Consider the following 15044-nt stretch of genomic DNA (forward strand, 5'->3'; position numbering starts at 1 on the left):
CGGTTACACTCTGACTGCAGAGTAGCGCCAACAATTCACTTCACTCACTGCGCATTCACACGCTGCGCTTGGCGCAGCCTCTTTTTTGTCCCTGTGACGCGGCTCGCCTCCCGCAGCGTCAGTGCACTCCGACGTGAACTCTGCCTCCCCCTGCTGTCCTCTGCCCATTTCCCACCCGGGGGAGGTGAGGGGGGGGGGGGGGGGGGGGTAAGGTCTGTCGGTCATCATGGCAACAGGCAGAAGGCTCCCTTTAGCGAAGGATGACATCAGTTGGGCGAAAACGTGGCAGGGCAACCTCAGCTCACATCAAGACTTTGATAGCGGCACGCACTCGCTCCGCGACGCCGTGTGAGTCAGGCTTTGCGTTGCGGGTCAACTCTGTTGCGCGGTTGTTCCGCAATGTCGCGTCTGTATTTGTATTCTTGCCGATGCTTGCGCAGCGGTGCGCGAATCCAAAATCATTCCAAAAATCCACGAGACGCCTCCCCGTGTCAACAGCGGAGAAAGTCAACTCTCCCGGTGACTATTTACTCTGTTCGGGGGCGTGGAGGCTCCGGAGCCGAGAAGCCCAACGGCCAAGTCCTTAAAGAGCCCGCTTCTGCCAAACCCATTTATTTCCCCTTTTAACACTTGACAAGTCAAGTAAACCTTCTTCCTGGACCGTCAACTAGCTTAAGCACTTTGCATGGAAGGCACAGGACGCTAATACTGAGCAGCACCACCCAGAAAACAGCAACTTTCAAGTGCTAGTGGCATCACTAGAGCTTTTCACGAGGAACTTGGGCAAAGCCGGCGCTTCACAGAAGAAACAGTGTGGAGGTCGAGGATTGAGTGTCGGGGTTGCGATGTTAACACCCGATAAAGTGCAGTCAGAGATTTCTTTTGAAAAACGTTAAACATGCTTGGATGGATTTGCTTTGGGCTGGCCTGGCCACTTCAGTACACAGTACCGTATTTCATCCACAGCAGTCTTTAAGCAGATTCATTTTGGTGGTTCAAACGTGTAGGCCGCAGCATGAGAAAGCTAGTCGGAGTTGTAGCATCCATTTTTGCAGGTCAAAGAAGTGATACTCGATTGACAGGTTTCATCACATTCAGCGGACCCGCCCACAGAATGATCGGCAATTGTTTTCATGCTTCAAAGTTGACATGACATTTTACAGCGACTTTAAACGTACTTAACATCGGAAAAGGGTCAAGGTAAGCAAACAGCTGGCGTCTTCACTTTTCTGCCACTTGCAGGCCACCGCGGGTATTGCGTCAGATTTGAGCCTCCTCTGTCGCCATGGAAGCGTTGTCAGCACACTGTGACGTTATCTGTGCACTACTAAAAGATCCAAACATCACCATTACCACCCACCACGAATAGCCCACACCCGTAAGTGTGTGTGTGTGTGTGTGTGTGTGTATGGACACAGTGTTTATCTGCCTGTGTAAACGGCGACGTCCAGAGGAACATATGAATGTGGATTCTTGGGGGGGCGGAGTTGGGGGGGGGGGGGGGGTTGACGTATTACATGACCCCCAAATAGAATTGGGCTAAATGAACTCATTGTATGCGTCCTCAATGCAACCTAGTGTGGCAAGAAACAAATATCAATGCCCCTCTTTACACACGCGCACACTTACACACAGACCCAGATAACTGTTGATTGATTGATTGATTTTGCGGCATATACAGTAGTTATTGCCGTAAATCCCTGTCGGGGTGTGCGTCTCAAGCATGCATGACTTTCAACCGTGTTTGGCACACGGTAGCATCGGTCCAATTATGTATGTTGACCTTTTTACTCTCATCTGTGGGAAACCTTGATTGACCCGGTTCAATTTTTCTCACGAAGGATTGGACGGCAGTTTGCTCAATTTAAAACCAAACAGATTTGGAATACGGTACACGCTAATGCAAAGCTGCTAGAGTCGCAGGCGCCAGATATCACATACTGTAAGTATGTGTGATCCACACACACGCGGTTACATTTTAGTCCCTTTGGTATTTTTGATTTGATTAGGGGGGGGGGCAGTACAGTATAGGAAGGGCGTAGTGATATACAGTATGTGCGTGATTGCTTTCACGACTGACTGCCGTAAAGTGGTGTCGTGTCGGAGCTGTTGTGAGATCCTTGTACTTCTCATTTTTCTTGCATTTACAGGACTATTAATTAAATATGGATTCTGTGAGGATGAGCGGTTAAGATAATGCAAGGTTGGAAAATTTTAAGTACTATGCACTCTCGAAAATGAATGCGGTCTCGGTCACGTGTCCTCAAATAGGAGTTTTTTTTTTAAGTACCTCAAAGCACGTATTCCATTGATTCGTTTACAATGGCTCTTTCAATAAGTGGCTCATGAAGGGAGAGGACAGGTTCGATGTCGGGCTTCCGCAGAGCTTGCTGATGATCTGATCATTTGAATCAGGCGTGTTGCAACAGGGAGACTTGGAAAACATGCAGGACAGCGGCCCTCCGGGACCTGACTTTGACACCTATGCGCTAATGTGTCAAATATGGAGGAAGGAGGGGCTTGGGTTGTTTTCAGACAAAGTTCCTGAAGTGTCCTTGATGCCTTCCAGGTCCTTTTCACGGTTGTGTGGGTCAGTCATCAAGTTGGCCATTGTGGCGTGGCTCTATCTAGTGGTCGTCTCGCGCCACGCAGGCAGACAAACACTTGCGCTCAACGCTAAGCAGGCGGTAGGGGGCGGTGTTGCCCGACGAATAAGCTTCCGTTGCCACGGAAGGAGAGACTTGTGACATGTTCAAACATCAGCTTTCAATATTAAAACGGATTGGAAAAAAGGAATCCCATACCATTTTTGGAAAAAGACATTTTCGTTTGAATTGTTTTTCAGATTTGTGTGTCAAGAAATGAACAATGTCTCAATGTTACAATGTTACAATGTTACTACTACCAGTTGGTTACACACTTCTGAAAGAGCAAATTTGCTCAAATAAGATAAGATATCCTTTATTTGTAATAAGCAAATAAGTTGGTTTTACCAAAAGCATGAGTTGCTGACCAAAAGCAGCAAAAAATAACTTTTTTTGTGAAAAGTGACACGTCAAGCAGAAAAGTGGCTTTGACGCTAAAATTATTATTATTTTTTGCTATTGCAACACTTATTTTCAAAAGCGCTTTTGGTGGGAAAATAATAATTCCCTAAATTGACAGCTCAACATAGATAAGCAAAAATAAGATAAACCTTGAATGAGCACCAGAAGGGATATTCAGCTTTTACAGTGGCACACGGAATATTGTTTGAAAAAAAAAATCAATCAATGAAACTTAATAAATACAACAACTGAGAAACTGGACTTTAGCTAGTGTCATTCCAAAACCTTGATTTTTATTTATTTTTTTCAAAGCCATTTCCGAATTTGACTTACTGGCGTTTTGGATGGTTGTCGTGCTGCAGAAGCCAAGTTTGCTTCAGGTTGAGGTCACAAACTGATGACCAAACGAAACGTCTCTCTGGATTTTCTGGTAGTCACCAGAATTTAGGCTTCCACCAATCACAGCAAGTCATCCCAGTCCTGAGGAAGCAAAGCAGCCACAGAGCATCAGAGCACCATCACCATGATTTTTGACGCTTGGTACGATGTTCTTTTTCTCAAATGCCAGGTGTAAATGAGACACAATCCTTCCCCAAATTGTAACTTTTGACACATCAGTCAATAGAATATTTTCAAAAATGTCTTTAGAATTTTGGGGTCAAATTGACCCAACTGTTGAAAAAAATGTTTGGTAAACTCGAAATTTCACAGTAAGTTAGGGCAATTCAACAAAATATTTGAAGTTTTGCTGTTGCAAAAAATTGGCTTCCCTGCATTTCACAACAAAAGAAATAAAAATTTGCAGAACGGTTGTCCATTTTATTGAACTCCACTTAAAAAAATATCAGTCAAAACAACTCAGCCAAATGTTTTGGAGCAAACAACTTTAACTGGTTTTGTTGACTAAAGCCACGGTGATGCCTTAAATGTCAATCATTTATATTTCGTTAAATTACTGTCCGTCCCCCCGCCCCCCGAAAAAAAATAGAAGTTGTGTTTTTTTTTTTGTTTTTTTTTTACAGGGTCGTGGGTCAGGCCCTTTTCGACCCAGGTGTTTTTCGTGTTCCAAAGTTCCGTTTCAAGAGCTCTGCCGACGCGTTAATGAGCGTTAAGAGAAGACGTTTTACTGCTGGCCTCCGGGAGACGTTTAAGATGTCATCACTCCTCACCTTTGACAGCTCGCCATATTGCAACATGTCCTTTCATTACAATGTAGCCACTCCTCCGCAGCACTCGTAATTATCAGCGATTAGGAGCCACAGAAAGCCCCCCCCCCACCCCCACCCTTAATTATTGCAGCACCGGGTGCAATTTTATGAAATCTTGTCATTTCTTCTAGCGCACGTCTGACACATGGCCTCTTTTCCTTGCTCGCCGGCTGGCTCTCACCTTACGAATAAAACGTCGTCATTTGGCATTTTTAATTCACGATTCAAAGAAGAGCAACTAAAGTTCCTTTGCTAGTAAAGCTGCATCGCAATTTTTCTTGGATGACTTGAGCTCCATTTTCAAGTGGAGATTTTTTTTTAATGACCTCTGAAAGACAGCTTTCATGGTGTTGTTGTGCGGAGCAGGGTTGTTTTTCATTGTCATTGGTCGTCTTATTTTTATTTATGACATTTTAAACTTGGATTACAAACACGAACGTTTCAGGAGTTCAATGCAAAAAGTGCAACACGGGATGAATTATTGCACGGAAGTTCCCCCCCCCCCCCCACCCCCACCCCCTTCTCTAACTTTTGTGGCACCGCGAAAGCAGGCATCCAAAAGAGAGCCACTTTGTGATTGATTTTGTTGAAGAAACGTTGACGGGTCGGTTTTGGCTCACGGCCAGCCTGTCGGGGTTTCTCCGCGGGAGGTTCGACTCGCGTTTGTCGCCCCCCCGCCTTGTGATGGGCTGACGAGTTTTTTTTTTTGTCAGGACTTGCGCGTTGCGAATTGGAAAAACCGACAGACGAAATGGGTTCTCCGTGTTGTTTGAAGAATTGTTTTTTGTTTTTTTTTACGAATTGTGGGATTGCTCATTTTCCTTCGCGCGATGTAACCAGATGAATCCAAAGTGGTATGCATTAAAAAAAATCTACAAGAACAAATTGACTTTAAAAAATGTCAATCATTTATTATTCTTATTGGCATTTGTAATTGGATATAGAGGATTGGAAATTCTACAAAAAAATCGACAATGATATACTTATTTATATTCTGTTACTTTTTTTTAAATTAAATTGATTTTTTTGATTTTATGCAACCTGTACTGAACACGATACATTGGGACGGGAGGTGTTTTTACTTTGGCATTTTCAATTTTGTGGAAGCAAATGAAAACAGTCATATCAATCCAAGGCGTGATTTTATTTGATGGTTATTATTTTGTGGAGCCTAATCATATGGATCCAAGTTATGATTTTCCATAACAACGATATTTTTCAATCGTTTCGGAGTTAGTTTAGTGGGCGTGAGGCTCAAGCCGAGTGAAAGCAAACTTGTCAGTTTCCCCGGGGCAGGTTCGACCCCCGGGGAGACTTGCGCCGTGTCTGGGGTTGACCACGCCCCCTCGCGCGGTGATTGGCTGCCGATCTTTTCGCTGTCAGCGGCGTCAATACAATTCAAAGAAGTTTTGCACAGCTCCTGACACTTGTTGAGAGAACCGGCCAAAAAAGAGAACACCTCCACCTCCGGCCGGCCGGCTTCGCTGCACCCCTCACCGGGAGTGATGATCGATCCCGAGTCCCACCAGCAGAGCCAGCATCACTCTTCCGTACCCAAAGGCGCCCAAGAGCCCGCCGATATGGCCGTGTACTGCGACTCTCTGAGCGGCATGTACCACCACCACCACCACCACCATCACCATCCCTCCCACCACCACCACCACCACCACCAGCAACAGCAGCAGCAGCAGCCGCCTCAGAACCTCCAGCCCCCCGCTCACCGAGCCGCCGGCTTCGGCCTGGCCGAGTACGGCTCCCCGCCCAGCCCGTACCTGTGGGGCGTCAACCCGGCCCCGGCTGCGGCGGCGGCGGCGGCGGCTGCGCCGTACCTGCACGCCGGCGGCCCCCCCGGCCCCTTCGGCCCGCCGTCGTACGGCTCCCCGCGGCCGTTCCTGGCCGGCGGCTCGTCGGCCTTCGGCGGCCCGGAGCTGGGCTGGCTGTCGGTGGCCAGCCAGGAGGAGCTGCTGAAGCTGGTGCGGCCGCCCTACTCGTACTCGGCGCTGATCGCCATGGCCATCCAGAACGCGCACGACAAGAAGCTGACGCTCAGTCAGATCTACGCCTACGTGGCCGACAACTTCCCCTTCTACAAGAAGAGCAAGGCCGGCTGGCAGAATTCCATCCGACACAACCTGTCGCTCAACGACTGCTTCAAGAAGGTGCCCCGCGACGAGGACGACCCCGGTACGTGAACGCACCACTCGCACTGGCGCCACCTTTCAAGGGCCGCTCCACTTGCACCAAGAAAATCGGAAACTTCTTGACTTGTCCAGCGCAACTTTCAATTCATCTCATTTCTTGATTATACGGGGAGCCACCTGGTATCGGTGAAAATTTACGTGATCAAGTTCACACGCGAACGTGATTTTATGCTTTACCGCAAACACGTTTGAACAGAAAGCATCAAATCTATTAGAAAACCACAAAAGTGGATTGCTGTCGCACCTGTATCACGTTCTCATAAATTCGACCCGTTTTAGCGCGGTAAATGTCATCTTTTAACCTCATAAATGTCACAGTATAACGTGATAAGTTCCGGATCATAACGTCGTCAATTTCACGACGTAACGTAATAAATTTCACGTGTCGTGATACGTTTCGCGTTGCAACGTCATAAATTTCACGGAAGAACGCGGTCAATTTCGCGTTCCAACCCGATCGTGTCACGTTCAAACGAGTCGCGTTCGAAAAGGTGAAGGGCATCGCGTTATGACGTCAGGTTGAACTTTTTCTTTTCACCTGTTGTGGCAGCAACCCACTTCCGCATAAAATGTCAACATCAAATTCGGTTGATTATTTTGACTTGTGGTCCAAGGCCATTGCGAGACTTGTATTGATTGCACCAAATCAAAACAAGAGAGGCAAACACATTGAAGCTTCTTAAAATACATTTTTAAAAACCACCGCAAGCCTATTTCAACACCAAACAAAAATTGCACGACCAGCATTATTTTCTTTCATATTTTTCTTTTCATTTCTTTACACAACCGGTTAAATGTAACAATTTTGCGCATCAAAGTTTAGTGTGTCACCAATAAGTGACATTGATTTTTCAATGATCCCGCAGAAGGAAAATTGAAACATTACAGTTTTACCTGGCGCATTGTTGAAAATATAAGAAAATAAAAACACATTGTAAGCAACCGTACTCATACCATGACTGTGGCATGTGATTTTTTTTTTTTTAGCCACAGATTAAAAACAGAGCAGCACTAAACAACGCAAGACATTTTTGTTGGAAAAAAAACAAAGTACTGAGGTCAATAGGTATCCCGCACATTTCATTGTTTTATATTGAACGGGTGATTTTTAAACGCAGATCGCAAATGAAAGAAGAAATAAAGGTTGGAAAATTTCTGACCAAAAATTTGATTTATTTTTGGGCAGCGTGGTCATCACGTTTGTTTCTTGCATGTTATATTGCGTGTGATTGAAACTGCTTCAATCACAACCAGTTTGGAGGTTTGAGGCCTTTGAGGCAACTTTGAGATCATCCCCCCATCCCCATGATTTTTTTGTTGGATTTTGATTGGGGGGGGGGGATTTCTCCGATGGTTGGCTGAAAAAAAGTCCAGATTATTTTACAAAGTATAAAGTGAACAAAGTGATTTTTTTTTGTGTTACCTTCATGACTTTGTCTTTTAATATTTGTTTGAGTTTACAACAGAGAAAAACAAAAATCAAGATTATCTTTCGATTTCGGCTGTCGACATCGAGCGTATTTAAGCTGTAAACTACGGCTACCCGAGCCCGGTCCTCGAGGGTTGCCGTCCTGCCCCTTTTTGAGGTCCCGCTCCTCCAACACACCCGCTTCAAACGCCCAGGATCCTGATCAGGCTTCCGCAAAGCTTGCTGATGCGCTGATCATTTGACTCGGGTGTGTCGGAGGAGGGGAAACATCTCAAGCGGGGCCCTCGAGGCCTGGACTCGTGCCAGTCGGAAAAGAAATTCATGACAGATGTGAATGTGCACACTCCAGGCAAGGGAAACTATTGGACGTTGGACCCCAACTGCGAGAAAATGTTTGACAACGGCAACTTCCGGCGGAAAAGGAAACGAAGGTCCGACCCGGCGTTAGCGCCGGCGCCAGGGGCCACCAAGATGGAGGACGGCACGCGGGCTCCCACGCCCAAACCCTGCGACAGCCCCCAGCTCCCGGGCCCGCCCTCGCCCTCCGACATGGACGCCCTGAGCGAGAGCCTCAAGACGCCGTCGTGCTTGAGCAACTTTTACGGCAGCATGTCCACCCTGGGGGCGCCGGCGGCTCCCGGCGGGCGACCGGCGGGGCCGCTGGGCCTGCTCAACGAGCTGTCCAGTAGGAACATTAGCGCCTTGCAGGGCCCGTACCATGCGGGCGGCCAGCAGGACTCGGCCGGGTCTGAGCACGGCGCCGAGGGGCTGCACTTCAACCGCGGCGTGTACTACAACGCCTTTGCAGGGGGGCAGGGGGGACAGTTCAACAGCCACTTGTACAACAGCTTCAGCGTCAACAGTCTCATTTACCCTCGAGACGGGGCTGAGCTATAGTTCCCCCCCCAACACACACACACACACCACCACAATCACTACCCCGGAGTAAAACTTCCCAGACACTTCATTAGGTACAGGCGAAATCAGAAATTCGGTGTTTTGTGTTGCTAAGAGACTGTGCGCGTGTACCTAATGAAGTGGCCAGTTGGTGGATCTTTTGCTCATCATCGAGCGCTCGTCTCCTTTGGTTCACCAACCACATTACATACGCTCGTTTGTAAATGTAGACGTGTGATTATGCTATGTCGTTTGCTCTCCTTTAAGCAACTTTTCTTTCTTTAATACGTACAGTCCAGCGGTTTGCTTTTTCGAGTGCTGGCCAGGCAAAGTTCAGAAATGTCGAGCTTTGGCTGGATAAAGTTCAGATAGTCGAACTTTAGCCGGATAAAGTTGGGCATGTCGAGTTTGTCTAGATTAAATTTGAAGCCGTTGAGCATTGGCTAGCTAAAGTTTGTATATGTCATGCTTTAGCTAGCTAAAGTTCAAGGATGTTGAATTTTGGCTAGATGCTGAATGATGGCTAAAGGTAGTTCCGATATGTTGAGATCCGGCTCGATCAAATTTGGCAATGTCGAATTGTAGCTCGGGAAAGTTTCAGTATGTCGAGCTTTGGCTTGCGAAAGTTGGGATCGAGCCAAGTTTTAGCTAGCTCAACTTTCGAGATGTTGAATTTTGGCTCGATAAGCTTTGAGGATGTCGAGCTCTGGCTCAATAAAGTGTTGTTATTTTAAGCTTTGACTAAATAAAGTTTAGATGGTCAAACCTCGGCTGGATAAAGATCAGATGTCCAGCTTTGGCTAACTATTCAGATATGTTTCAAATGACGCCGAGCTTCGGCCGGAGAACGTTTAAATAAGTTGCGCTTTAGCAAGGCAAAGGTCAGACGTGTCAAGTTTCGACTCGAAAAAGATCCGATATGTGGAGTTTTGACAAGATATCGTTTGGCCGTTTCGCGCTTCCGCAAGGTCACGTCGGGCCGCGTGAACCTTTTGGCCAGATCGAATTTGAATTTGTTCATTTTCGGCGGAGATAAAGTGTAGCTATGTCGAGATTTGGCGATATCAAGTTCTGATATGTTGAGCGTTTTCTGGAAAGAGATCAGATGCAGTACGTCCAAGTTTTGGCTCGATCAAGTGGACGTCTGCGCCGCTCGCGGCAAAACCCACACGGAGCCTTAACTCAGGCCGTGACGAGGGATTTCCAGATGTGACAAAATTCCCTCGTGTGAAGATGCGATATCCAAAACGCTTCAATTGCCGCCGCTTAATGAACTTGCAAATCACACGAACCTCATAGGGGAGTTTTTTTTTTTTTTTTTTTTGCCATGTTGCTCCGTGGCGGCCCGACGTGTTCAAACCTGCCAAAGTTGCCGTTTCTTTTTTTTTTTTTTTTTTTTTTGGAGCAGGGAGCATGTTTGGGTGGGGTAGGGGTTGGAGGGGGGGGGGGGGTTGGTCGCCTCACATTACCTCACAGAGACGAGACGTCTCCTCTTAGCTTCGCATGCAGTAAACATCACACCTTGTTTTGTTTTGTTTTTGATAGCAACTTTATGACTGAAACGACAGCACTACGCCTTGTACGAAGAAACAAACAAACAAAATATATTTTTGTAAATTATAGTTTGGAAATATTTATGCTATTTATGCAGACAGGCCTTGTTTTTCTTATTTTTCCTACTCTAGTTTGAAAACAGCAGATGTGTACATGACGTCTTGGGTTTGATGAACAGATCTTATTTTCTGTGTACGTATCAATCACTGCTGCCGGCTATTTTTGTTCCTCAGGATTCGATCCGTCAACTTTTCTATGGTTGCCTTTTGCAATCTGCACACACACACACACACACACACACGCAGGCAGTTTGAACTGTGATTATTACAAATAAAGGTCCTGTTGTCATAACATGTCTTTGATGCTTGCAATGTGCCACTAGCTGACTCTCGTTGAGCTTCATCTTTGTGTTGTTGACGATAATCAGATTTATGGATTTTCTTAATAGCCCATTTATAGGAAATTTGTATTCAAATACTCCGCACAATAAATATCGCATGCGTATATTTTGTATCAATTGATGTAATGAAGTTCAATGAAAAAGGCTTGAATGAAAGAATTACAATTTTTTTTTTTTTTTTTTTAGAAAAGTGACAGACGTAATACAACTGTAAATAAGTGTAAAACATTTTGTGTCTTGAAATATTTTGTCATCATCTTTGGAATAATGATCAGAATAGCGAAACTGGAAGCAAAAAGGAATTCATCGAAGGAATTAAAATTTTGACGTTATTGTCAATGATTGTTTTAGCTACATCGACATTTTTTTTGTCCATTTTATTTTTGCCGAGTGGTTGCACAAAATGGAATCATCGGGATGCAAATGATTGGAGTACAATTGAGTAATTTCAACACCACATCATTTTTTTTTTCAGAGCAGTTTTTAAACGTAAATCCATTTTGGAAGTGACGACGCGCGCAGTCGAATCGCAGGTGAGCTTTGTCGGTGCGCTACGAGTCAAATATTTCACTGACATTTAGCATTTTTCAAACGGAAGCAATTCAGAATGATACGAATTCTAGTAGAAAGCGTACGCTACATTTTCTTTGAATGACCGTACCGCGTGCGTTTTCATAAATACAAGAAAAATAGAGGCCCGCGTTCGGCATCGTCGAGGGCAAACGTTTGGCGCGGGTCCAGCGAGTTTGTCGCACGTCTTGATGGACGAAGGGGAGGGCGGGGGGACAAAGGCGCTCGTCTTTTTTCCCCATGTCCTTCGCGCCCGTCCGTCCGTCCGTCCAATTAGGGGGCTTGGCTTCTCTCATGTTGTTAGCCTTTGATGGTTAGCGTTAGCCGAAACGGATACGCCGATCTGTACGATCAGTACGCGCCGCAGCTGCGCCTGCCCCCCGGGGGACGAGATTAAGAGCGTTTATGCCCATGTCATTTTTAACGTATGGACAAAACAATCCTAAAGTGCTTGCTGAAATGATTTTATTTATTTATTTTCTTCTTGATTGTTTACTACCTTTTTTCAGGACAAATATTCACTCTTGAGGGTACCCAATAGTTCTTTTGATGTGTAAAATTTCAAACCACCGCAGGGTAGCGCCATCTACTGGTGAAGAGGACATATTTGATGTCAGATTGATCATTTGAAATCAGGCGAGTATCGGTCGTCACGTCATGAAAATCTTGTCTATGTCCGGTACATTCTCCAGAATGTTCCCAGCCTGGCAGCGCTTCGACTGAATGAGCGAATCGTCTGCCAACTTGGCAATTAGAGAAGATCTACTGACCCGGGGTCTGTTTGACCACCTTCCATCGGTCCCGGGACATTGGTGACCCCCCCCCCCCCCGCCCCCCACTTCCTGCTTACCTTCCTCATTTGGCACCGGCAACATCGGGTGACTTTGAAAAGCGCCATTGTGAAGGTGGCTGCGAAGTGGCTGCAAATCGGGCCCGGGGCGAAGTTTTGAGGGGTGATGCGTAGGTCGGCGTCCTCGAAAGACCCTGCCAGAGGTGTCACCTCGTTAATGAGAATTATATTTTTTTTGGGGGGGGGGGCAACAGAAAGAGCCAATCTCAGACCATGAAGGATGATCAGTGGCCATTTTGGGCATCTTGGACAAGGCTCAAAAACGCTCAAAGGATTGTTCATTGTGAGCATGAAATGTCATTCATAGCGGAAACATTCTTATTTTTTTATGGCAGATTACATTGAAGGCAACTTGCCCACGTTTGGTCAAAGACAACATCAGCCATTTTGGTACTCATTGTTAAAAAGTTTCTCTGTTAGCTTCATTCATGTCGGAAACATCCATGTTAGTTTTTAAGGGAGCGGGCGTAGGCGGCCATTTTGGCTAAGCTAAAAAAAAAAACATCAGCGGCCATTTTGGCTAAGCTAAAAAAAAACCCATCAGCGGCCATTTTGGCTAAGCTAAAAAAAAACATTAGCGGCCATTTTGGCTAAGCTAAAAAAAACCTTAGCATGACGTTTGTCATTTGGGGAGGAAGCGCATCACAACGGGTTAATGTAATCCACGTCATGGCGGAGGGCCTCTAGTAATCAAGCGTTCTTGTCGGCGTGTGCGCGCGCCCGCCTGTTTCCATTGTGCGGGCGGCCGCAGGTGCGAGACACGCTTTGTTGATCTTAATCCCCCCGGCCGGCGGAGAAGCTTTGAGCGCGCTTGACGTACCCCGAGCGGCGAGCCCTTTTGCTCCCCGGCCGCCGCGCTGCCACCGTCTCCCGCCGCCGCTCATGGGATCCGACAGGCGGAAAAATAATGAATAACACCTTCACCCGGAGATGACCCGGCTCCAATTCGCCGGCTCCACACGACGGCTGGAGCTACTTACCACTTAATTGAGCCGCGCTGGATCAAATCGTTCCCTGATTCGCCCGCCCCCGTCCCGACGCGTTCCCGCCTTGGGCTTCGCCGAACGCACACCCCACCGCGGCCTTCGAGAGCGACTTGGAACGTTTATGAATGGTCGCCTTTGGCTTCCTAACTTGCCGTTTGGAGGACGCGGCACCAACATTCACATGTAAGTCACAAAGAACGTGAAAGAGCTCAACACGAGCGGCACCAACAAGTAAAACAGGGCGGAGAGCGCACGGCGAGGCGTGTTTGGGCTTCGCTTCCGGCGTGTTTCCCAACAGCCGTCACTCCAATATTGTCGGGTGTGAGTCCCCCCCCCCTCCCCCCCATTCTCAGCGGGGAACCCGTCGGGGTGGAATGCGCATGGTGGCCTCATGCGCGCACCCACTGCCCGACACTCCCACCACACACACACACACACACACTTTTAATTGGGGCCTCCAGATCACACTGTCACTTTACACTGTGTAATAAGCTATTAGCGCCCCCCCCCCCCTTTCCCCCACCGCATTAATCGACATGGACGTGGCCATTGTGTGCGAACGGGACTGTTGTTCGTCTGGCTATCCGTCCCCAGGCCCTCAACTTTAGGAAGGGGGGGGGGGGGGATGCGGTTGATGTAGGTAAACAGAAATGGGGGTGTACTAAGGGGTCAAGTTGAGGCGAGCTTGTTCTTGTTGCCCCCCAGGAAACAAGAAAACAAACTGTAACACCCTCAGTGCGGTCATCTTGCTTTGGCAAAAATATGACTTTGCGCCTCGCCCGGTGACGACACACAACCGACGGACCCCCTCGAATGCGACACCCCCACCGCCAGCGCCAGCGCCACCGCCACCGCCCTGATGGTGCTGCGGTGCATTATGGGACAGAGGAGGAAATGGCATGACTGACACAAGAGCCTACTTCAAAACAAAGGTTAGATTTCCTGTGGCTTTTCGGGCGTGGCTTCTTGAGACTTTTAAGACATGTCGACCAAATTTCATGTTGCCAAGTCAACCTGGCGTTGTTTTTTCAAGCATGGCTTTTCGAAACGGATGAATTTATTTGTTAAATTCTAAATGTGTTGTCAAGACAAAATGGTGCGACCAATCAAAGTGGCAGATGTGCTGTCTTTTGTTTGTCATGACATTTTTGTGGGTCCACATATGATCCGTACCAAATTTCATGGTGCTAAGTGAAACTAGCCACTGGGGCTGATTTTGGTTTTGTCTGTTGAATTCCAGGAGGTTTTGCCCAGCCAAAAGCACCCGTGCTCATATATTCTTTTTCAGGTTTTTTTGTGTGTATGTGTATTCTTATGATCGACCAGTCGACCAAATTTCTTCCTGCAAAGTCAAACTGGCTTTGGGGGCTGAATTTTTCAAGTAATTATTGAGAGTGCTACTGAACTGGTTATTTCAAACCACCAGATGAGCTCTGTTTTTTGGGGCAAAGCTTCTTGAATTTTTTTGTGAGTCTACTCATGATAGACATGCTGACCAAAACTGGCTTTTAGGTCTGATTTTGTCTTTTTTTTTTTTTTTCTCCATTGGATCTTTCGAGACAAAAGCCAAAAGGGCCTCTTCAAACCAAAACGGCAGACTTCCTTTGTATTTTCAAGCATGGCTTCTCGAGACTTTTTTGTGGGGTCTACTCATGATTGACATGCCTAACAATTTTCTTGGGACTGAATGTTTTGGTTGAATTCAAGAAGGTCCTAACTCCCTAAAAGCACGTCTTCAAGCCAAAAAGACTTCCTGAGTCTTTTCGAACATGACTAGTTGAGACTTTTTTGTTGCTCTCCTGAGCCGACACAAAGACCAAATGTCATGTTTGTAGCTTCTTTTGGATGCAATTTTTTTCCTGTTAAATTCTGGTGATGGCTAACCGAGCCCAAGTAGCCACT

General features: G+C 46.7%; 1 protein-coding gene across 1 annotated transcript; it reads left to right on the forward strand.

Moving 5' to 3' along the window:
- Positions 1 to 5736: 5736 nt before the first annotated feature.
- foxi2 (forkhead box I2) lies at positions 5737 to 10129 on the forward strand. The gene is made up of 2 exons (XM_086127530.1): positions 5737 to 6439; positions 8235 to 10129. The coding sequence occupies exons 1-2, from the start codon at positions 5761 to 5763 to the stop codon at positions 8780 to 8782; spliced, it is 1227 nt and encodes a 408-aa protein (XP_085983656.1). The 5' UTR covers positions 5737 to 5760; the 3' UTR covers positions 8783 to 10129.
- Positions 10130 to 15044: the final 4915 nt, after the last annotated feature.

The sequence above is a fragment of the Hippocampus guttulatus genome, chromosome 13 (assembly GCF_054856545.1).
Source record: "Hippocampus guttulatus isolate MCC_2025c chromosome 13, RoL_Hgut_1.0, whole genome shotgun sequence".
NCBI lineage: Eukaryota > Metazoa > Chordata > Actinopteri > Syngnathiformes > Syngnathidae > Hippocampus > Hippocampus guttulatus.

Bases quoted from the DNA above. Each gene is read 5' to 3' on its own strand.
- foxi2 (XM_086127530.1), top strand. From the start codon at position 5,761: ATGATCGATCCCGAGTCCCACCAGCAGAGCCAGCATCACTCTTCCGTA. The intron at 6,440-8,234 runs GTACGTGAACGC...TGCACACTCCAG, and splicing joins CCGCGACGAGGACGACCCCG to GCAAGGGAAACTATTGGACG.